This window comes from Varroa jacobsoni, unplaced genomic scaffold, assembly GCF_002532875.2.
Source record: "Varroa jacobsoni isolate VJ856 unplaced genomic scaffold, vjacob_1.0 scaffold_473, whole genome shotgun sequence".
Lineage (NCBI taxonomy): Eukaryota > Metazoa > Arthropoda > Arachnida > Mesostigmata > Varroidae > Varroa > Varroa jacobsoni.
In genome coordinates this window covers 463-24505 of record NW_019213375.1, presented here as the reverse complement: position 1 = coordinate 24505, position 24043 = coordinate 463, and the positions used below count along the sequence as shown (strand labels likewise).

The 24043-nt window shown below is 37.4% G+C and overlaps 1 protein-coding gene and 1 long non-coding RNA gene across 2 annotated transcripts; one reads left to right on the top strand and one right to left on the bottom strand.

Moving 5' to 3' along the window:
* Sf3b3 (splicing factor 3b subunit 3) lies at positions 1–18472 on the bottom strand. The gene is made up of 9 exons (XM_022833742.1): positions 18222–18472; positions 14060–14321; positions 10462–11622; positions 8305–8829; positions 7653–8035; positions 6659–6799; positions 4131–4702; positions 3518–3992; positions 1–264 (listed from the first exon to the last, which is right to left on the bottom strand). The coding sequence occupies exons 2-9, from the start codon at positions 14298–14300 to the stop codon at positions 124–126; spliced, it is 3639 nt and encodes a 1212-aa protein (XP_022689477.1). The 5' UTR covers positions 14301–14321; positions 18222–18472; the 3' UTR covers positions 1–123.
* A 132-nt stretch (positions 18473–18604) lies between these two features.
* On the top strand, positions 18605–23835 carry LOC111260767 (uncharacterized). The gene is made up of 2 exons (XR_002680539.1): positions 18605–19020; positions 23668–23835. It is a non-coding gene; the product is annotated as an uncharacterized LOC111260767 (long non-coding RNA).
* Positions 23836–24043: the final 208 nt, after the last annotated feature.

The window sequence follows — 24043 nt, the reverse complement described above, 5'->3', positions numbered from 1 at the left end:
TAAAACTGATACAAATATTTTATTCGCATTTCATGAAAAAATAAAGAAAAACGCAGAATATTCACATAATTAATCACCATGTTCTCTCGGCAATATAATAATACAGCTTCTACAAAATACAATTTAGAAAGCAAATCTGGTTCTAATATCTTCAAGCTGTTTGGCCACTTCGTGCGGTTGCCTGTCAAGGTCTTCCGCTATTTGCTTCTGTTTGGCCGCATCCAATGAGTTGTACTGCTCGCACAGATCCCCGTCAATTATGTTCTGTACAGTTCATCCCGGCAAAGCATAGAAAAAAAACGAATAAGCGCGTTAGATGTTCTATATACAAAAAAAAACAATACTATTCTGTCTATAATATCACCACAGAAGCTTCGTCTATCTATACTTGCTCACCTACTTTATGCTATTCTGTTTTCATGAGTCTTGTCGTACACAAGCTGCTTATTAAATTAATTTCCTTAGCTTTTTGAAAACGGTCGAGAATAAAGAAAAAAGTTTGTAAGCATAATTTTTGCGGCGAAATTGCTAGCAGCATTTGCAAAGTGTCCTAGTAAACCTTTTGCTTTGGCTAACCGTTTTCGGGATTTTGACATTGTCTTACACTTTATTTCTAAAAAGGGGTTCGAAATCCACCTTGTTCGTATATTTCCTGCTTATATAAACAAAAATTAAATAAATAATAAGCAAGGTAGAGTTTTTTTCAACTTTTATAGTATTTTTGGTTTACGCTCGACTATCACCTCGAAGCGTACAATACCGTAACATTTCCACTCTACCTATATTCAGTACCGTTTGCTATACTTCGCAGAGAGCCGTAACAACAAATATTGAAGCTATGAGTTGTTACAGGTGTAGCTTTAGATTATCTCAGAGATTTATAGAATCACACTCCGTAAATTTTTGTGAGTAGGATGTTTTTAATTGCAAGTTCTAGCATGGACATACTTGCACCTATGTTACATATGTTTTAAAACCATGCTGGTTATATATTTCTAGAACCAGGTGTAACGGTCCATTCAGTCGTTTTTGTATACCATGTTTTGCACAGTAAGGAATGGGATATGGCGATGTTTTGCATTCAATAGGGGCATCGCTTAGTTATTGAGTAAGTTTTCAGAGAAAGTGAGTCACTCATACTACCACCGACACAGAGACGATTTATTATAACAGAACCTCATGCTTATATAACTATCGCCACCGACTCATTTAGAATTGTTGGTGCGCCCCGAAACACTTGGCTGCGCTTCCTAGATGTGTTTGCCACCATTCACCAAGCAGAGCTAAGCAATTATCTCCAACATTTTCGTGCTACCGCTGTGGCTTTGCCACGCTCGTTTTACCTGCTCGAACCGGAACTTTTACCTTAGCAACTGAGATCACGTGCACTGATGCACACGGAGATGCTTCTCGAAATCTTTTGTGTCGTCTAGTTTAGAAGTAATGAGTTCGGTAATAACTCGAGCCCTTCTGCGTTTAAACGCTCCATCACAGGTCTTGGCCTTTCAGCTTGGCCAACCATTTCATTCATACTCCATTTTTGACTTGTATCTTGGCAGTTTGGTTTCAGTTATACGCTTTCGTCTCACCAACTATATCATTTCATCGTTATGTAGCGACAGTGGCGGAAACGCCTCGGATCATTTGTATTCGCCATAATTCTCTGTTTTCATAGATGGTGCACGACAAGGCATACAGGGTGAGGCATTCAAATCCCGGCAGACTTTGTCGGATGCAGCAGTCGTAAATATCAGCTCGTTACGCAGCTAGTTTATCACACATAACCTATGTAATTAAACCGCTTGAATATAAGCTGGAGCATATGTTGTGAGGACGTTAAATTAGTAAGCTGCAGTGAAGTGTAATGATGTATGAAGCAATTGCTTAACAAGTTCTGAGACAGGACGCGGAAAACGATCGTTCGTACTAGGTCCCTGGTTCATATCCATTATAAAATTTTAGAAAGCAATTACTCTCTTTTGAACTGCCCAGTTTTGAAACTTTTTCTGAAATTGACAGGAAAATTGCGCATAACTAAACTAAATAAAAATCGTTGCACAGCGATAATCTGTACTGTAATAATGGACACGATGCGTTGAATATAAATCACATTTCATTTTTGGATTTTTCAAGATTTTAAGACTTTGGCCTTCGACTATGCCGTCCGATTGTCGTGCCTAACGGGCACGACTTCATGCGTTTTTCATGCTTTTTTTTTTATGAATAAACCAACGGCGATTTTGAGGAGCAGGCTATTAGTCCCAAATGAATGGTTAACTTTTTTGGGTCGTTTCATTTACTCTAGTTAGTGACAGTCTCGAGCCTTTGCACTTTTGGGATCTCTGGTACGCTATCAACTCAAAATCTAATTTGGTTGGAATTTTTTTGTATTTACCGTATTTAAGCGATACATTGACAAGCTAAACTTACCAGTATCGTTTGGCACACGGTTAGTATTAAAAAAAAAAGTTGTTTGCGAACTAGAATTACTAATGGGTGGTATAGACCCTTAATTGAGTATTTAACCTCCGTGGATGATAGTTATATCAAATAAGAACCACTATCAAAACCGATGCTTTTAAAATATAGAAAAAAAAATTACAGAAGTATTTGTTTTCGTTAGTAAGATAGAAACAGCTTTTTAGGTCCAAATTTGCATGTCCCTATATATACATATATTTGTGTGAGTCGCTCTCATTTGCAATACTTCGAGGGTAGCAGGATTAATTTCGTAAATGCGATATATTCGCGGTGTAAAGTTTAGTCAACACTTCGTTCTTCTTTAAAACTTTAAATGAATGCATTTTACGAAAGACGTCTAGTACGAATTCAAATAGTTTTATAAGAGTTTTATGGTGATACAGCAACTGCCATAAGTTCTACTAAAGTATGATACTCTTGGTTGGAATGCTATATTTTTGTTGACATTATGTAATTATCGGTAATAAAATATAATAGTTAGAAACAAAAATACTATTGAATTTTAAGCTAGTTTGTATCTTTTTTTTTCAAATATAAATAGACTTATTTATCTTCTTTTACGTAGATAAGTACGGAGAGAAATTTGCATTCATAATAATTAAATAAATTTATTGAGCTTCCAGAAATAGCCATGCCGTCGGGACAGCCCTTCAAAACAATGGCGCATCAAAATTAATTACCCGACAGACGGTACCTTTCACCTCGAAATCGGTATAATTTTATAACTCATGCAAAAATATATGATTCAAGCACATTCCCATGTTTGTATTAACAGACAGCATTCACAAAATACAGAACTTGCTTGTCCTAAGATTCATTGTTTTAAAAATGCTGGTGGGAAAACAAAGTTTGATGTAGCCCAAAACATGATGCTTCCAAAACTTTGCTTTCGTAAAGTTAGTCCTGCAATCATCCTAGTATTACTGGGGACGTAACAATCCAGGAAAAAATAATAAGCTAAATTGCAGCGCTCGAGTACTTCTTATAAAGAAAAATATAAGTAAATACGTACAAAATCGCATAAATGAGTTCTCACCTTTACCGGAAAGTAGTAACTTCGAAACGACAGATGATCTCGTCCACAGAGAGGTGGATGTTCTGTCCTCATATACATTTCAAGATGCTGGAAAAACTCGTGCTCGTCTTTTGTGCTAAAAGGAATAAGCGCACCAACTCCACCCGCAAGTGTTGTATACACGATAGCCTCTGGTCCGCCTGGGATAAGCGCAGTCTTCTGCAATGAGACAACCAGTTCACCGACGTGGGTGGCGCAAACAATCTCAGCTTTTTGAGCAGACCCTCCTAGCCATCCGCGATCCCAGAGACTTCGCACTCCTGTGGGATCTTCGTCCACCTCATCTGATACTTCACTCGGCAATCTTAGCACAGCTACGTTGCCGAACTTATCAGCGCCGGCAATCGTTCTATAGTCGACCATGCAAGACGCAGTCGTCCATCGAGGAGAAAAGTCATCTGCAAATATATTTAGCTGATTTTCTTGTCGACGGTACCTGAAAAATAGATCATTGTTACATAAATGATAATTACTACAACTGTGCGGCGTGTAGGGCTCATACGGTTTAGTCCAAATATTTGCATAAACGAATGACGGCATTTTGTAGACATGAAGCGTATCCACCATACCTCACCTGACAAAGAAAAAGCTTTCCTCGCGATCGCCGACAACTATACGGTCTCCAATAACATTTATGGTAACAATGAGGTTGGGGATGTGTTTGTTCTCACATTTTCGTAACAATTTTTTCTTCCCAAGGTCGTATATGCGAAGACACTTGCCAACTCCAATAAGAACCCTCCCTTGAAACGGGCAGATGACTTGGGGCACGTCATCCATAGGAGTAGTGTGGAGAAGTTCTAACGACGTACAGTCATCTGAGACGCGGTAAGCACGTACCGAAGAGCTCTTTACAATTCGCGGATTAAGCTGTAGTTCTCGGGTCGCTCCCACCAAAAGAGTTCCCTCGTCATTTTTGCCTCCACTGAAGTGAACCAATGCGCAGCTGACAGCAGCTTCATTTTGCTCAAGTGCAAGCTTAAAGACTGTTGATAAATCGGCAGGATTGATAATCCGGATTTGCGAAGCCCAAAGATTAGCTCCTGCACGTGGTGCGCCAAACGTCGCCTCGGGAAGATCTTCTGAAAGAAATGCCGCAGCCATTTCAGCGGCCATTTCCTGCTCCTCTTCGCCGGCAGCTTCTACCTGCATTATCAATCAAATAGGTATTGACTATTCTTTAGAATGTCGCAAACACGAGCGGGCTAGCGCTAAGGGTTTATCGACATAAAAAAAGTGGAGTGCAAAGGACGGGGCCTAAACTATTGCTACTAAACTATTTGCTAGTTAGTATAAATTAAAACAATGATTAACGGTTAAAAAGAAATATGTATTTATTGATAAAGTCATATTACAGTATCAATTCACCATAAATCGGATATGCTTCTTAGGCAAGAGTTTTTATCTTGATGCCGGTATCCGCTATCGCCCAGCGGATATAATTTAACAGATTCCCATTTCTCTTTAGAAACCATTTGCTGCTGTCTAATCAACCCTGGCTGTCACGTACACTATTTTGCTGTAATGTGCACATGTCGATGAGGATTTCATATTGCGGTGAGGTTCCTTGCATCGCATTACTTCGAATCCTCAACGTCATTGGACATGCCTGCTATAAATCTAACCATCTCAGAGATCAAAGCGATAGGTATTCACAACTGCTGGGACCATGGAAGCTTGTTGGCGATACAGCACGTTCACCTTGGCGAAATAGTCGATGCCCCGGCAGAAGTTCTCCCTGGCTGTTGTCCTTCTTTGGCTAACATCCTTGGCGGTTGCGGATATGCTCTAGAGCTCAATCGAAACACTCCTTCCAGAAGATTCTATTACGTAATGTGTTTAAGCTTCATTTGAAAATCAAACGATAAGGTTTCCACCACTCCTCGCAAGAAGCTTATCAACAGTACCCATGGAAAACTTGGCAGTTAATGCGCCGTCGTCGAGGCTGTGAACTTGATATATTCAATAATGGGCGTGCGATTCAGCATAATTGCATTAGGTACACATAGGCATTGCTATTCTTCGCTATCAAAAAAAGGTAATAAAATACGTTTTGCAGCGGGGGCAGTTTTGATGCAGTGTCAACGTAACCCTCGAAACAGTTCTTTATGTAGTATATCGCCTACATTTTCGATTAAGGGTTGTGATTTCGCATTTACAGGAATAACCAATAATAATTACAAAGGGCTCAACTAGTTAAGGAACTAAACACAGTCATCACAAAACCCTGGCAGACCACACAAAAGATAAGCGAATTAATGAGCTATGTTAGACTTGCGTCACGTATTTCGTAACGTGAAGATTCGCGAACAATCTCTTACGAGTCAAGCATCGTTAGAACCATTGATAGGCGTAGGCTGGTTCTATTGGCTAATAATTTGTCACATTTTGAGGAGCAACAAATTGCTATTGATATAATCGAAAGAACTTTGTATCGGCCGTAGGTCAATAATATCTCTAATGAATAAAATCGCGGGTATATATATTTACAGGTTACAATTAATTGCCTCAGGTTATCACGTATCTTTAATATACTGGCACACCAGTTAGATATTTAAACTGAGGCCTGTACAACTAAATGCTATATGATTGAATGAAATAGGAGCATGCATTAGTTGTTGATGTTCGGACCTATTGTCAACAATGTCACATTGCGCTAACGTGGCTTACTCAGTAAAGTACAATAAGTATTACCAATAAGTACAATAAGTAATAACAGAAAAGCCTAAATTTACTTGTGTGAAATTTGGCTCATGTACCAAATCTTAAATAGCCCATCTAGATTAACAGAGTCAAAATAAATAATGATGCGTAGATTTTTTTATAGATCACACTTTATCAACATTGCGAAATGATCTGATACTTGCATTATAACTCGTCTGTGAGTATAATAATTGGTTGACATGAAAATGCAATGCATAGCACATTTTCTACAGCCTATAAAGCGTCCCTTGACTAAATAAAAATATACTATAGAAAGATAAATTATGTTTGTAGTAATTAATTGATACATTCATCATTGTCATGTTACTGAGCAATGAGCCGGGCGCGGAAGCCCTAAATTATGATTGAAATCATGGTATGGCAACAAGCGATACTGACCATTTCCTCAGCAACTTGTTGCTTCCTCTTCTCTTTCATTTGCTCATTGTATGCGTTATGTTCCGTCTCAATTACAATGATCTTTCTCGCCTTGGTATCAATGGCGAACCTCCTTGGTGTCATTTCAAGGGGACTGCTGACCTAATTACGCAACGTTAAATAAAATATAAATGTTATTAAACGGTTAGTTTTACTATTATTAAAGCTTGCTCTAGCAGGCTATGTTCGAAATACTACCCGGCTAGCTGCTTTAAAGTATCACGTCTGTCAGATGAATAACTGTTTTGGCGATTTCCTTACCGGGCTTAAACATTTACACATCATGATCAAATTTGAACTAAAATTCTTGTCTCAGTAGGTTCTAATATACGGTCTGGCATCAGACCGATTGCTTGTCAGCCCCGACCAAGAGCCTATTCGACAGCAGTAAGCAGCTACAGTCAGGTCGCCAATTTCACATTGAAAAATAATTATTTCAGAATTATGATGTAATTTAAAATTAGCTTTTTTCCAAGCAAGTTAATGTACTAAGGTGAATTAGGTAGTACGGTATTACGGGGAAAAACAATTTATTGGCTTGACATAATGTTAAAAAAAATGACTTAACAAATATATGGATGAGAGATAACTCTATTTTAAAGGCCTATATAATATATCTTCAATTCAAAACGGAATGTGCTACACTTCTAAACTTTGTCAAGAAAGATTGTTACCATTGAAGCTAATTAGAGTTATAGAAAAGCAATAAATAGAAAAGCTAATAAGATCCAATGGTTAAAAGGGAGAAAAACAAAAAAACTACACTGTTTCCTATAAGAATACATATATTTGGGCATCGCTTTTTTCAACTCTTTCAACTACACTATTTGTGAAACAGCATCTTAAAATAAGAGTTTGCTTAAAAGAAAGAGATATAAAAAAATATTTTTTTTTTCTTATATTATCTACTAGAAAATATATTTTGCATAAACGCGCAAGTTAAAGCATGTTTTACCTGATTAAACACGGCGCCAAGTTTTTCGAGTGCAAGAATACGCAGTGTGTTGCCTGCAATGGCGACGATACCTTCGGGACATTGTTCTGAACAAAACCCTGACGCGTATTCGAGTGAATCGTATGAAAGCGGCGTTAAATGAAACCTGTTTTGAAATAAGTACGATAGCCAACATCGAGAGGACATCGCTAATACTGCATCGGTCGCTTGCATTTTCACCTTGAATAGTTTAACGCTACGAGAGCCTAGGAAACGTATCCGTGTGTCCGAAAGATCACCGGTAACGGCATCAAGAACAGTCCTATGTAGCGTCCCGTTTAGCAAACCGATATTGAGGTATAGCGCGGAAAGTTCACTGTCTTCGTCGTGGCTAGACATATCAACTGTAACGTAAAAAAAGCCGCAACGTTAAGTCGGTGCTTTTTGTAGAAATAGTAAGTAGTTAAGTCAAGACTACCAATATATTAAAATTTTCTTAAGCAACCGAAGATCTTAAAAAAGACAATTTATTGTCTTGGTAAATTGTATTTGCGAACTGTGTATGGTTTTCGTTATACTGTGAAACGATTATGTTATGACCTGATTATGATAAAGTAAACGAGAACCAAATAATGTGTAGGAATTTTAACTTCATGAATGAACCATAACTTACCAATTGCTAATGATTCCGGATTTGCTGGCAACGCCTGCATGGAGAGAGGAGCCAGACAGCTTGCTGGGTCTAAGGAAATTACACGTACCGTTTCATCAGCGAGCCCAACAGCGAGGAAGCGTGTTCGCTGTTCTCCTGCAGGCACTGATGCGAGCGCCATACACAGAACATCACCGTTCATTTCTTTGCGATCTGTGTACTCGTTAAGCTGACCTGCGGAATCCATTTCAAAATAAACGAGTTCCCCACCAGACAATGCGATTACCACCTGACGCTGATTAACAGCACACTTTACAATCTGCTTCTTGGCCGCAGTACGCCATTCATTCACACGCCGATCAGCTCGTATATGTCGAATTCCCTCTGGATAGATTTGAACAAGAGCGTCATCACCAATTTGATGACACGCCAGTGTTGGCGTTGTACCGAGAAATCCAGAGTCCGTTACTTCTTCCACGGTTTCACCAATACTCAATACCAACGTGGCATTGATGAATGACACCACGATGTACGCGTCGTAATCGTCTTAAAAATGAAGACACTCAATTTTAGTGATTAAAGAATTAATTTATGCCAAATGTGAATAATGTACAAACTGCATTTCTAGAACATGGATATAAATGTAAAAACCTCGGGTAAAAAGTGTCAAACTTTAAATTCTCAACAGATTATTACATAATTTGCAGCATAAGGCTAACTTAAAACACTTTGAACCTCGTTCGCTGATATTTCGGCAAGCTGTTAAATCAAAAGGCAGTCAAAAGGCCGTAATGCTAGAGCAATATATGACACAACAAAACCTATAAAATAATACAACATCTCCAAAATACCGAAGTAAGATATTGCTTTCCTTCCAAAATGTAGATCCAAAATGTTTAACTAACAAAATGCTGGACCCTAGCATATTTCTGATCTTGCGATATAGAGACAAAAATACTTCTATATATATATACTCAAAAAAAAAAACATATCATGCAATATTTTTAACTCAGTGGGAACTCGGAGTATTAGCATTATTATAACTATTTTATGTGGAAACTGGGCCAGCCCAGTCAATCCAATCAATGTGGTGTTTTTTGTGGATAGTGGTCATTGCTAATGTTTTTAAATTGTGTTTGAGTTTATTATATTATGTGTTATGTATTCGAAACGAACGGTGCCCCCGTTAGTGTCAAAGTGGCATATCAGTGTCACGGAAGCCTACCTCTTGAAATATTACCTTTTCAAGGTTCGTAAAAGCTTAAATTATATTAAATTTAAATTTAGTCCTTGGTTAGTTATAAAGTAGTATGCTCAAATACCATACACTCCATTAGGGACTTGAATATCTTTGTACGGATATTTATTGGTGCCAAAATCATAAGAATTTCCACCACAAAAACTGATGAAGACGTTTTCCCAGAATAATATTTAGACATATTGAAAAAAGGAAATAACAACACATGCATAGAAACACTGCTGCTTTCGAATCCGGTGCGTAGTATAAGTTATTTAGGATTCTGTTAGGTCTTAGAGCGAAAATGCTTTAAAACTAATGAATAGACAAAAGATACAGCACTTCTGAATTAATGTGTCTCACACTTTCATTAAGTAAAAAAAGACGCGTACACCTTATTAATATCGTAAATTTAAATTAATAAGGTTCGGCGTACAAATATGCATTTGTGGCACTAATTAAGCGAGCCTAAAGATTTTCGAAAATATTAGACCCATAGCAAAAACCATGAGCCACTCATAGCGCTTAGATGGCCAAAAGTCCCTTGTGAACAAGAACTTAAGGAACAGATGGATGCAATACATGTATTAGCTAAAAGTGACGTCCAAGATGCTATAACTTTGTTATCTTTATTATTTTTAATATATTTTAGTTCGGCTTACGGATTAATATATTTGGGCCCTACCCAAATATATGAATTTGTAAGCTCTAAAATGGCATTCACGATTATAAAGTAATATTGAACGGTACTAGTAAGATCCACAATGGACGGGCCAATCAAACGTCTAAGACTTCATTACTGAATGGTTGAAATCCCGCTCACTCAAACTGACGCACTTATGTATCGTCATAAGTATCCAAGACAAAATAAGGCACATTAGGCAAACCTGTTTAGACAAATACTTACCTAATCTTAATTTTCCAATTAATAGCACACTCACCGTCCACTCTTCTTTTTACAGTCCACACAGCATTTGGGTTGCCGGGAAGCTCTGAAACAGCCATCTCGCTCACTTCAAGACCGTGACGAAGCACTCTTAATGATGATCGTGGCCCCCTGCCACAAGCAGCGTATAGCTGGGGTGTATCTTCATTTGTGAGATCAGCCACCTGCGCAGTCATTATCGGAGCCAACGAATCTATTTCATCGACTAGCACTAGGTTCTTAAGTTCACGTGGTACAAAAAAAAATGTGTCTCCTTCTTCCAGTGGAATACTCGATGAGAACTCCGGTTCGTCTTGATTATCACCGAGGTGCGCAATTTGATATAATGCATGGTTGGCGAATTCCGAAGCAACGAAGAGAAATCCGGATTTGAGTACATGCATTGTTTGCGCAACGGGAAGTGTATCGAAGTATTTCAATTTAACTTCAGTTACCATATCCTCGTCACACTCGAGTGTGATCTTGAATATATCGCCTTGTTCAGTTTGAGCCAAGAAAAAAAACATGGACTTTGTCTTATGCTGTGTAGAAGACACAAAAATCATGCCCCTTTCTGGATCATCCAAATCGTTCCTACGACGTGGAATTGGGCATCTGATGTCGGGTTGATCACCAAAATTTTTATATGTTATAAAGTTTTCCGAGCAGACGAGCACACCTGACGGTCCATCTGAACCTCCTGGCACGGCAATTAGAAAATTACTGGCCTCTTCAAGAGATTCAGAGTACTTGCGGACTACATGGTTCAGACCAAGATCAAGCTCGTAGAACGTAAGAGTTTGTTGTGTAGATTTGGCAGCCTCCCCTGTATGATCATTGTCAGCTTCTTCGTAGTCGAGCTCAATGCACGCAAACATCGGATTTTCGAATCCAACATCCACGCCTACCATATGATAGACCAAAGTGTTACTTTTATGTGCCTCTAATGGTGACGATATCGTCAGACGGGCATTACTGTCTCGGTTAAGGATGTAGACAAGCTTCTGTTTTTCCACGGCACCAATCATAACGGCACGCCCTTTGGGATCACAGGCAAGATACTGGCCTGGAACAATTCGCCGACATCCCGATTTTCCAAAGGTTTCCATATGAACTTTTTCCAGGACATTTTTGGTTGGGTTGAACTCGAGAATACAGATGCGACCTGAATCTGAACCTAACACACAGAAAAGCAAGTAAATAAACACTAATAAACTGCTGAGCCTTCACTAATATGACAGCTTTATCTGCTTTTGATCATTTACTCGACACCATTACCTCTCTTTTTAAATAACTTACTCTCACTCTCTCGCATCGCCGGCGTAGTTGCTCGGATGCCTAAACTTCTAGTCAAAGAACCAGGAATTACTAGTTCAAGCGCCAATCCCGACGTAAACCACATTACATATAAGTAGAACAAGAAGTTATATATATATATATATATATATATATATATATATATATAGCAAAAGGAAAGCAAGGTCTGTTATCTGGGCAAAGTGAGGACAAAATATTGTAGAGTTAAGGAAGGGCCATTAAAAAACGACAAATCGGCAAAGGAAAGGCAAACGGAACCCTCAAAGAGGTATGTAAAATGGTATTTTTCACGTTTATATATATATACGTATATAAACTAGAGGATACTAATATCCTTAACCTTCTTGAGACCATTTATTAGTGTATTATTATTTTTGCTACTTTGGAACTTTCCGCAAAACTCAATATAATTTCTTTTCTAGATATAGTATGTTCCCAAAAAGGTTTCACTTATTTATTAGAAAGCTATCCAGTTTTACTCGCTAGACGTCAAAAGAGTATAATAATCTGGCTTTCGAGTTTTTTTGGACAAACTACTACGGAAGCTATGAAGTGCGCAAGCACCTGCTAGCCTGCTCTTAAGTTGCTAACGATTTAGCGCCCATTATCCAGATGGCAAACACACAGGAGGCATGCACATTCACAGAGAGAAAAGATTTGGTTGATATATTATTTAAATCTTGACTTTTTTGTTATCTCAAATAGAGGAAAAAGAAGCATGAGAGATATCACCTTTTTCGTGGTTACTTTGAACAGAATTGTAAACTTGCAAACGGGGCTACCGAATTCATACCATTGGCTCAGAAATGCTGTTGCTGCTGGCAGTGGGCTTTGCCTGTTCTGATTGGCGGTTTTTTATTTTTCATTTTGCGCTGTTAACTGTTGAGACTGAGTTGAGCAAAAGATTCACGCTGGTTCTGCATTAGATGATCCCAATTCAAGTTTTCCTTTTCGAAGTAATTCGCGCCGGATGCAATATACGTATGCTTTGAGTTTTTTCCAGTCCCCAAAACACTTTTTGAATTCTATCGACAAGATAGCTTTGAGCTCGATCAGCGATCTTTCTTTTCTTTCTTCTATCCTATCGAAACTCTTCCGCTTCGAACTTTTCTTCAATTTTGGGAAAAGGAAAATGCTGTAGGGGATTAAGTCCAATATGAACAGGAATTGAGGCAACGCAGACAATTGGTTTTCCTTCAAAAAAAAGCTGTACGAGTTCTGAGGGCCAGTGCATTGATGTGATAGAGGACTCGGAACTTCTGCCACAGTTCTAACCTTCCGCATCAGATAGAGTGGAGCAATTCTCTTAAAAATTATTTATAATCCATTGGTGACCGAAAAGACGGACGTCATGGAATCGTGTGACTTTCTTTAGTTGGAATTCGCTTTTAAACTAATACTCAGAAAATCATATCTTGGCTTCCTCGTTATAGTCGTACGCCAATGTCAAGTTACCTATAATAATATGTTCAAGCAAGCTTGGCTCTTCTTAAAGTACCAAAAGGTTTAGGCAACCCAGTTTTTCGCGGCTGTCCATCTGCTGGACGTTCAATCGTTTCGGCACAAATTCTTTTGTAAGACTTCTAACGTCTAAATAGTAAGTAAAAACGGTCTGATATGAGACAATCCTTGCCTTTCGTGTCAGTTTTCTGTGATGGTTTAGCAAGTGACACGCCTGAGTCGCCTCACCTTTTCCACATTCTCGTCGATGGTCGCTCTCATATGCTTTCCAGGATGACGATTGTTTTCGGTGGATTCCTATCCGTCTCCGAAAAGCATGAACAACCTGTTTGCCTGAACTTTACTTAATGTATGTTTTTCATAAACATTCCGCAACATCGACAGGGTTTCTATTTCGTTGATTTTACTTTCCGCAGAATACCCAATGCATGGCCGTTACTTCATTTTGAATACAGAACGATTAATTTATAAACATAACCTCACCGAAAAACTCAAGATTGCATCAAATTGCTATGAAATTTTACCTGTGTGTAACAGAAACCCTGCTCGTTTTATCAAAACAAACGTAGATTACAAATGAGCTTCCAATGGCATAAAAATTCGATCGACCTCTTCGTTTTTACACGAAAAGCATATGCTCAGACACCCCATTTTTATATTGAAATAAGAAAACGTATCTTGGAAGCCTTTGTTGCTCCTACGATACGAATCTCATTTTGTTTCAAAGATCATATATAATGAATGCTAAGATCAGGTAAGCACTACTCCTCTGTTTCGGCACATGCAAGTTCTAAATAGATTTATGGTATCAAAATAATTGAGATTTTTTAACTCACCGACAATAAGGTAGTCCTTACTCCCTCCAGTCAGCCTAAACCCGGCGAGACTGCGAATTACACCAAATACATCCGTAGCGTAAACTGTGTGAACTTTCCCGGTATTCGGATCAGGCTTAAGTATTTCCAGAATTTTCCCTTTCGCTACAGCTATCTCTTGTTGCTTGTGACCAGAAAAGTTCCCATGACATGAAGCGGTTATCGCAGTAGCCCGCTGCAGCGTCAGATTGTACAGGAACATCGAAGTGGTTCTGATCTGCCCCTTTAAATGAAAACCCACATAATGCAATTAGATAGACACATGCTACCATTAGAACGTCTAGCTTAGGCTACTCCTTCATATTTAGCGTTTGCTTATAGCAAAGCTTTTCTAATGGTATATTTTATTTTCATCAGAGCCTCAATGCCAAAATTCGTTACGAGACATATATAACTTGAAGAGTAAAACTAACTTTTATGTGACCAGTTAACAAGTTCTGCTTGCACATTTTTAACTGGCTGAATGGGGCTTTACCTAAGTTACCAGACAAAGATAACGTACTCAAAACTGATGTTCACTACAGTCTAATATATTGATATAGTTATATTAAGCATGAAATAGTCAAGTAAAAGCATGACGTCAACTACAAATAGAACTAGGTCTTCTAAAATACTTCATATTTGTACGATTGACAAAAAAGCTCTAGATCTCATTAAAATGCACCCTGTATAAAAAAAGTTATGGGGAACACGGAAATTGTGATGTTGACTAACTTCGTTAAATATGTCTTGTTTCTTGTACTTGCTAGATTATGTGTGTCAAAAAACATATGGTATGATGAATGCAATATGTACGATGTATAAACACCGTTTTTTAGCTGCAAAAGTTTTCCAAATAGGAGAAAGACTTAGCAGTTTAATAACTTTAATTTGAAATTTCCTCCGCTAGGCAGGTATTGCCGCTGAGGCAGCCGCTCATGCCGCTTTAATGGAACGGTAGTAGATGAATACACCACTTATGTAAAGTAAGGAATTTAGAGAGCATAAATCGTATATGAACACTAATTAGAGTAAATGATCCTATAGAAGCACATGGATCCAGTAACTAAAGTTTAATTATAACGGTAGCCCAATTTATCAAACCCACTGTTTTTTACTAATATTTAACTCTTGAAAGTATAAAAACAGTATAGAAGAAAAGGAGTTTTTATCTTCTTGGCTGTGCATGAATTTAGAAATTAATCAAAGAATTAGCATGAGGTAGTGCCCATTGAATTAAAAGTCTGAATCTTTTTAGAAAAACAATTGATTATTTTGCGACTACTTTTTGCAGTGATGTGCCAAGACAAGGTGTCAAAAACAACAATCTTCAATTTGAAGGAGTTAATGTAATGTAAGCAAACTATGTAAAACGAAATGCCCCAAGTTACCAACCGTTATCGTATGCCCGTTATCTATATAGTCTCAATATCTGAAAAGCCTATTAACAGTTCGTACAAAAGCATGTTGAGTTTTCTCAGCTGTCATAGCTCAGTTTCGATAATGTCTGTTGTACTAACCTTGACAATGAAAATTGAGCACAATTAGGCATATACATATGACTAATCAGCCAATGTCAATACATCTAATAATATAAGGTTCACTCTAACTAAATTTCACTGATAACTATTTAGCAAGTGATATCATTACTTAATCAGAAACATTTTTTGGTTCCTTGAAACGGGTGGCATCGTTAGGATATTGGCAAAGAAGCTGCAGAAATATTGTGAAGAGCCCACTATCAACGGGAACAATGGCTGTCAACATTCACGTTGTTCATGTCTCGCGCATAACAACACGGGTTATGTATGTATTAGCGTGGTTGGTAGTCAAAAAACAAGAAATCACCGCAAAAACTGTTGAAATGAACAACCCGTAATCCTAAAGCGTTTCAATTTTTGCGCGCTAAATTGACTGTCAGACGACAGGGAAATAGTAACTTCAATATTATCGGCTCAAATAATTATTTAGAAAAAATGTTCGGTTAGTTTATGACTTCTAATTTATAAAACCTAATTTCACAGGCATAGTTTCGTGCCTGTGATAAGCAAAGATTCCAGGTCTTTTTCATCTAGAGGCTCGAAGCTGTCTAAGTATCTCAAAATAGATTAAAAAGCAAGCCTCATTTAACACAAGCTTTTGTTCTGGGTATTGCATGAAAATTTACGTTTTTTAGATGTATCATTACATATACTTCAACCATTCATCATCGCCCATATAATTAGTCAATGCTCAGTGCAAATATGTGGCCTCAAGGTTTTTACCCCGTCAAGCAAACAAACAAGCTACCTGCGATTAGTTCTATGTTACATCCTAAAATGAGTACAGTTAAATATACAAAGCCATGCTACTCAAAAAGGCATATCATATAAATCGGTCCTGTGCAATACTGGGGCTCCTAGTCATCAGCTTTTTTTTCTTAGTATCAGACAACATTTCTTCCATATAGTAGCTTACAAGGTCCTTGCTGACGATATCTACATCCTTGGTAACGCGAAAAGCGGCCGCAGTGCGGCGGTCCTACAAAAGGCCATGGTAGGATTGCGGAATGGCGCCAGGTAAATGACAGTATCACTCATATCACAAATCTTCATCATTTGTGGTGTTTTGCAACAGGCAAGGAATAGATTTAAAACAAAACTTAGATATCAACCCATCACATACCCAGGCTCGCGGTTATACAGATTTATACGCTTCCCAAACAATTGCGATGCAATTACCGAAGTAACATAATCTAGTCCCTAAAATAGAGTATTAGAATAGCTTCAGCAGGGTAACAAGATGATTTCTTATATGCTTATCTCAGACATAGGATGAGTAATAAAAAATCGTTTTTACGTAAGTCACTTTCCGAATAAGTTGTCTTTTTCCAACAATAATTTTTACCAAAATGCATATCGTATCAGCTCCTACGATTCCCCAATATACATTTACAATAATTTTTCAGATAACAATCCATTAATTTTTTTTAAGGAAATTCTCACAAACTGTTAGAGAAACCGATATAAAGACCTAGCCCATTATTAAGTAGATATTATGTTAAGGAAAGGATTTGGGATATTCAATCGTCATTACCTTGTTCAATTTACTATAAGCTACAAGAAGTTTACAGAGTTTAATCATGGTAACCTTCCCAACGACAAGGTAACCTACACGGTAGCCGCATCTCTATATAGAATCAAATATCGATAACTATGTAAATTATGATTCTTTGAGGCTCTTATATGCAAGTGGGTCTATATTATAGAGATAAATATACAAAAAAGTATTTAAGACTCATTGTTAGAGACAGCAATCTCGTAAACAGAACCATAGCCAGATCAAAAGAACTGACTTGAACTAAGACCCGCAGGAGACATCACGGGAGTTCATTCTGCTAACGCTTGATAAAAGTAATTTTTTAAAAATACTCAGTTTTCTGGTAAAAAAAATATGCAACTTTTTAATAAAATGTAATGAATTCGTCTTAGACTAATATAAGCCATAAGCGTTAAATATTTTTTTGAGAAGGTTACGGACGAAAATAAATGTATTGCTCATAAAGAATATGCTGAAATATTCCGAAACTTTAGCACACTTGGCCCACAGATTAGTCGCCGCGCGAAAGCTTTAAGTATCTTTCCTTTACTTAACAGATTTCCAAATAGCTGCCTTCACAGCATCATTAGTACCTCTGAAAGTCCTTTTGTTGTTTGTAAAAGAAAAAATCCAGCGAGACAAATTTGGAACAGATGGAACAAGTATGATGGCCTCAATGATCTTAAAAAAAAAGTTTTTTTTAGAACAAAAGCGACATTGTTGTGCGACGTGAATGATGTGTTCTATACTAACATGGGACGTTGAGGAGCCAGAGGCACACCGCTAGAGCACTATAACACTAGGAAATTTGGTAGAATTAAATACGATTGTTAAGAGAAAGATTCGGGGTCTAATAAACAACTTGATATAAAAGCACCTTCGCGCATTATAATTACGATCCTATTTTTTGGCACTTTTATGAAGATACGGCAGGACAGTATATACAGCGGGTTTTAACCTTTTGCGGGAACGAGGAATATTATATCGGTATACATGCAATAATGATAAAGTCATTGAATAGGCATGTGCATACTTGACAGTCCTGCTCATTATGTACGCGACTTACCTCGTTTAAATAAACAGTATACAGAACGGCCAACGTAAGACTGTAGTTTTAAAACGTTTTTAGTGTTGGATATGTCAACGGATATGTCAATCTAATAACAAATGCACATATATCTATCAAATCCTAGTGTAGGATACTTTACTGCAAGTATCTGCTTATTGAAGATACCAATAAACACTGGATATCCAAGTCTTCACTAATTTGGGGTTCATAGACACCTATTTCTTAGACGTTCATTAAGAACGCCGATCGGCGCGCTGACATAGTGAGTTTGTTATCAAACATCGCCATGTTTGTTAAAATGCAGACACTTTGTGGTAAATCGCACAGGATGGGTAACCTCTAGAGGTTAACTCGGAGTCTGCAGCCTTAACTTGGTAAAAAGTTGTTATCTATAGGGCCAATAATGTACCTATTTCTATAAAAGGAGTGAAATCAGAAACAGAAATTACAAGCAGCCAATCGGATTCCGTTCCTTCCATATATCCGTTGAGCAAATAAAGCGCGGAAGATGTGCACCTTGCATTTGACAACCGAAAAAACAAGTTATATGTGCACCCATGCCGACGTTTTATCAGTAAGAGTAGAAAAGTTAATCTCTTGAAGCGTTTTAATGCTTGTAGCGTTAACATTGCATTCACCAACACATAAACATGTTTAAGTTGACTGAATATTATTTAGAATTTAGTTGAAGTAACTTAGGAATTTTATTAGACTGAAAGACAAGACTTGAAATGCCAACTTGAGTGAATATTAAGCGATGGAAGTAAAAGTAATTTATCTATTGCAAGCCACTGAGGTGAGTCGACCCTGATAATTGTGAATCATGCGCTCAATCAGTTGCCATGTATTTTGCGAGCGCTAATTCCCGAGCTTATGCTAATGAGTTATAATATAGATAATCTTAATAATAATTATTATTTTTTTTATGGAATTTGCCTAATGACTATTTTTTAAATCTATACTGTATATGGTACCAGTCATTATCACCATAACGGTTCATTTTAAAGTACATGTTGATTATCAAAAGCGAGTTATTCCAATATGAGCACTCATTTTTGGCCCCCTGGCTTAGTATTTATTCACCACTTGAATTAACATAGTATGCTCTCATCTTCGAGCCTACTATGTTGCGGTTATGCAAAAATATACGACCTTAAAGATAAATTTAAGAGAAATACCTTCAAAGATCCTGTCCTATTACTTATTTCTCTTTTTCTTCCTTCTAATTTTAAAAGACATAAGCGTTTTAATGTCTTAAATCTTTACACCAATCCTAGTAATATTTATTACTTAATAAGAAAACAAGCACAGGTACCAAAGTGCAAAGGGGGATGAGCGAGAGTATGATGTCTATTAAAAATATAAACCGAGTGGTATAATGGTTACCGCACCTATTCTGCTGAACGCAAGAGCTCCACCGAAAATGACATAACGAAATAAAACCCCATCTGCAAGTTGAACGTAAACCCCACTCATAAACCTTTGTAATCACCAGCATAGCATAGAGATTTCTTAGATTGCGGCGTTGGGAGACTCGAAGATAGGCACCCGAGCTAGTAGAGGTGCACCTTTTGCACATGGCTCTCTTGTCCGTAGCAGCCGTAAAGTGTTTATTTGTTGCACAAATCTTGACCGTTGTGAACAGTATCTGAGCCGGTGTGTTTTCTATAAATGTCTACAAAAGAATTTGGCATACAAAGACGTTCCTTAGTCTTTTAGGGTAGCTAAGTTAAAAATAAGCGACGTCAGCATATATTTTATTATATGAAATGACTAGTTTTTTTAGTTGCTCGGAATGCGTAAGGGAAAATATAGGTTTGAGTCATCAAGAACTCCCCAACAAAAGTGTCTAAGTCATTTGTAATCTTTTTATAATGGAGATTTACTCATTTTCTTTCTCATTCCTGCGCCACCTAGAAGATGTCATTGTGGCTGAGCATTGTTCGATACCAAGAGAGGTGTTGAGGAACAATTTTGTTTTTATGCTTCTTTGTGCGATCTGCCCAGTCTGTGGAGAACTGTGGCTTTTAATTTTTAACAAAATGCTACACATTTAAGATGTCTGGCTATTCATGAGTGTTTGCGGCGGATCTTCTTGGCCAATTAATTAGCTATTTACAATCCGAGCTCTTCATTGACCAATGGATGGCCGACGCTGACTGTGAGTGTATCCTCTAGATTCAACATCTTGTCTACTTGATAGTTTAATGGGTAACATGTGGTGGTTTAGATTCGAACCCAGGCATAAATACACTTTGTTTCGTACTAAGAGCTGGCCGTTCGATGGAACGCCTAACGCCGATACCATACGTAAAACTCGAAGCATTTAGGTTTAAGATTCCAACAGCAAGCCTCTCGATTGTATCAGACTATTACAACCTATTTGCAATTGAGTAAATGTTGAACTAGGTGAACTAGAATGACGCTTGTGTCAGTGTTCTGGCAGCTTCAGTACAGCCATGTACCACTTGTGCTTCCATATATAAATTATTACGAGTGTTCTCTTCAAAAGTTACCAGGAGTTTCAGCAAAAGTATTACCGAGCTCTTTTTTGAAAGCTCATCAAGACTATAAGTTTTCACTACCAATATCTTTGTCGATGTGTCAGTAAAAGATATTTGGAGGCACCTTAATGCAACAAATACGTTGGACTTAAATATTTGAGGGATGAATTGACCTAATAAATCTTCCGTACGCGATATGATTCAATGGTGCACTTAGTTCCGAAAACTGACATACGGTTGGCCCTTAGCACATTATGGCGTTATAAGAATTTAATAGTGTACATGTTTTTTAATGCTAAACGGAGTGAGTATGTCGGATAGTGACTGACTCGACGATGCCTTTTGGGGAATTTCTGTTTCTTGATGTTCTTTTTTTTTGAAGGAGAAGGCTCGGTGGAATTTGGTGGAGTAATAAAAAATTTTCTTCAGACCTACGAAGTATTACGCATAAAATTTTAAATAATATATCTTAAAAAGAACGTCCTAACGATAGTTTTGTGAGATAGAAAGTATTATAAGATTTATGACAAGAACAAAACTAAACGAGCCCGTAAGTTAAGAAGGGAAGCGATTTCCTTGTAGTGGTGAGTGTTAATTCTTATCAAGAAAGCTTTTACGGTTAGTCTTGTAGGATTGAAATGAAACCGGTAATCTATTTTTTCATTACAAAACGTTATATTCACCTTCAACTGTGGACTTGCCGCACTATCTAATTAAACGTATTTACGAGCTGCCAAAACGTTGAACAATGGTGATCGAAAAAAAAAAAAAATTAGTCCCCTCATCATGGAACAGCGTTGATAATGCTAATGATCGCCCGAATGATTGAGCAGAATATATTGTACAATATATCACTTATTTATTTAGATATTCTTAGGATGCAAGTTGTGTTCATTAACAGTGAAAACATTGAAAATAAAGTGCATTTTTTGTTGACAGTGTGTTTCCCATAAACTTAGAAAAGTAATTTTAAAATGAATCGGTTCAAAATAGGGGGTCAAGTCTTGGCTCAATGCAGATCTCTGTTACTCGCCAGTTGACAAACTTACTTGCTTTAAAATATCGAATTTTTGGCAGTGACTTAAAGGCAGTTAGTAAAAAAAACTGAGATTTGGACCATGGAGTGTTAGAGGCGAAATGGATATTTGATTTTATAGAGACCTTTTGGAGCGACAAGCAGACAGCCTTATTTATTATATTATGCCTTAATATATTTCTAATAACGAAGGGTTTGATGCCAACTTGTGTACCCACATTCCAAGTATCGGAAAGCTGCCATAGTCCGAAGATGAACAGGTTATATATAACGTATTGCGCATATGTAGAGCTGGAAACGTTGTAAGGCCTGAAAAAATTTAAAAAAAAACGTCTTTTGGAAATAGCTTCATAATGCACGACAATTGAACTTGACGATGAAGAAATAGAAACTTTTATTCAAAAGCAAATACAATTATTTTATTAGAAACAGCGAAGTATAAGTCCTATGAAATAGATTCCCACGTACAGCATTCAAGCGAGCATGAAAGGAATCGATGTTCTACGACTAGTTCATCACTGCGAAACCTCTACAGTACTATTGGACTTACCGTGTTATAACTGCGGACAATCTTTTTACCTGCGGTATTTGTAAGTTGAAAAAGACTGAACCCTGTAAGACTAATCCTGAAAGATGTAATAAGTTTCTTTTCGGTCACTTGTTTTATTTCCTACTGTAATGTCCTTTTTTATTATACAAAAAATAGGTTAAGAAGTTTTGAGCTAAATTTGATATAAAGTAAGAAATTATTAGTAGCTTCAGGAATTCAGAGTCTCTGTTGGCTCTTTAACTTTCGCTGTTCCTAAGACAAACATTTGGGTTACGGTGATAAAACTTAGCACAATATTAAATATAATTTTCAAAATTAAAACGTCAATAATGCTAAGTACAAAATCGTTCGCGTATTGGTAGCAAGTGGTTATCGCCATTTTATCTGTGTGATAACTGGCAACACAACCCATCAACACCGACGTATCAACAATACTGACAGTGACCTATCAAGGTTCATGCATTTGCCACTTTCTTACACATCATCCATATAATACGTACACGGAAATCTACGCAACACTACCTAGTTATTTTCTAAATATAACCTAAGCCTGCCGAAACCAAGGTAGGTGGAGTTGTTCTACCAGCTTATTGGCCTATCTGCATTATCGTTACGTCCGGTTTCCTAGTTCAATTTTTGCCGTTTCAGTAAGCCTCCTCCATTGTTCGAGTTAGCTTACTTTCCTGTGTTATCGATTACTCTGTTTTAGCAGGTCGATTGCTTTACTTTAATAATTTTGCTACATTGTTCGGGTTATTCAGTTATCATGATTTAGGGGATCCACTATTACGTTCTAGTTGTCCTGTAACTCTGTAGCAAGCGTTCCGTGTCTATCATCCGTAGTGCAACAACAATCTTTACTATGTTAATCTTGATCCATTTTACTACTCCCGTTATTCTGTCTCAATATCGAACTGATGTTTGGCTTTCAAAATCGCTTGCATATATTAAGCCGCTTATAAAAGCGGGCGAATAATCAAGTAATACGGAAACATCCGTGTGTGTTCGTGTTCCTATAAAATGACTATATTTGGCGCTTGGCGCAATTAAGGATTTTTTTTTTCTCGTAATTTTCAAATTGTATTATGTAACTATTATGTAGAGCCTGAAAGCTCTTCTGTCTAGGCATATCACAAATTCATAACACAACTGCCAATTTTTTAGACATCTGTTAAACATATAGATTATTTCCCAGTTTACGTTAGGACATAGAAAAATATTTTTATTTCTACTATAATAACAACTCTTCTCAGATATATTGTTTTTGTTCTAAAAAGGTCGGCAGGGTGCTAGCATACAAACTCTTATTTTGGTGTCTATGGTACCTTCTGGACTGTGTTCATTTTATTCTAGAGTTTACAGGATGCAATGTGTGTTGTGCTGAAATGTTCTCGTCTACCGAACTTAAGACGCTTCAGTTAGCGCTACCTACTCTAAACTCTCTATCTGTCGCTGATTTGGAATGCTTGTGCAACGCTGCAGTAGCTCGTATCAAAGCTGAAACTACACCATCCAACGAAAGGCACCTCGGTAAACAAAGAAATCGCTTTTTTTTAATGCTTTTATCTCCTGCGTTTTATCTGCATTTATTATCTGCATTTTGTTTCCTAATAAGTCATATAAAAAAGTAATATATTCCTTTAGTGAGGATGGACTCTTCCTTGCAATCGTTAAGTGAGCGTGAGTACTAACACTGTCTAGATATGCAGTGCTGTAGAAAAATTTTAAC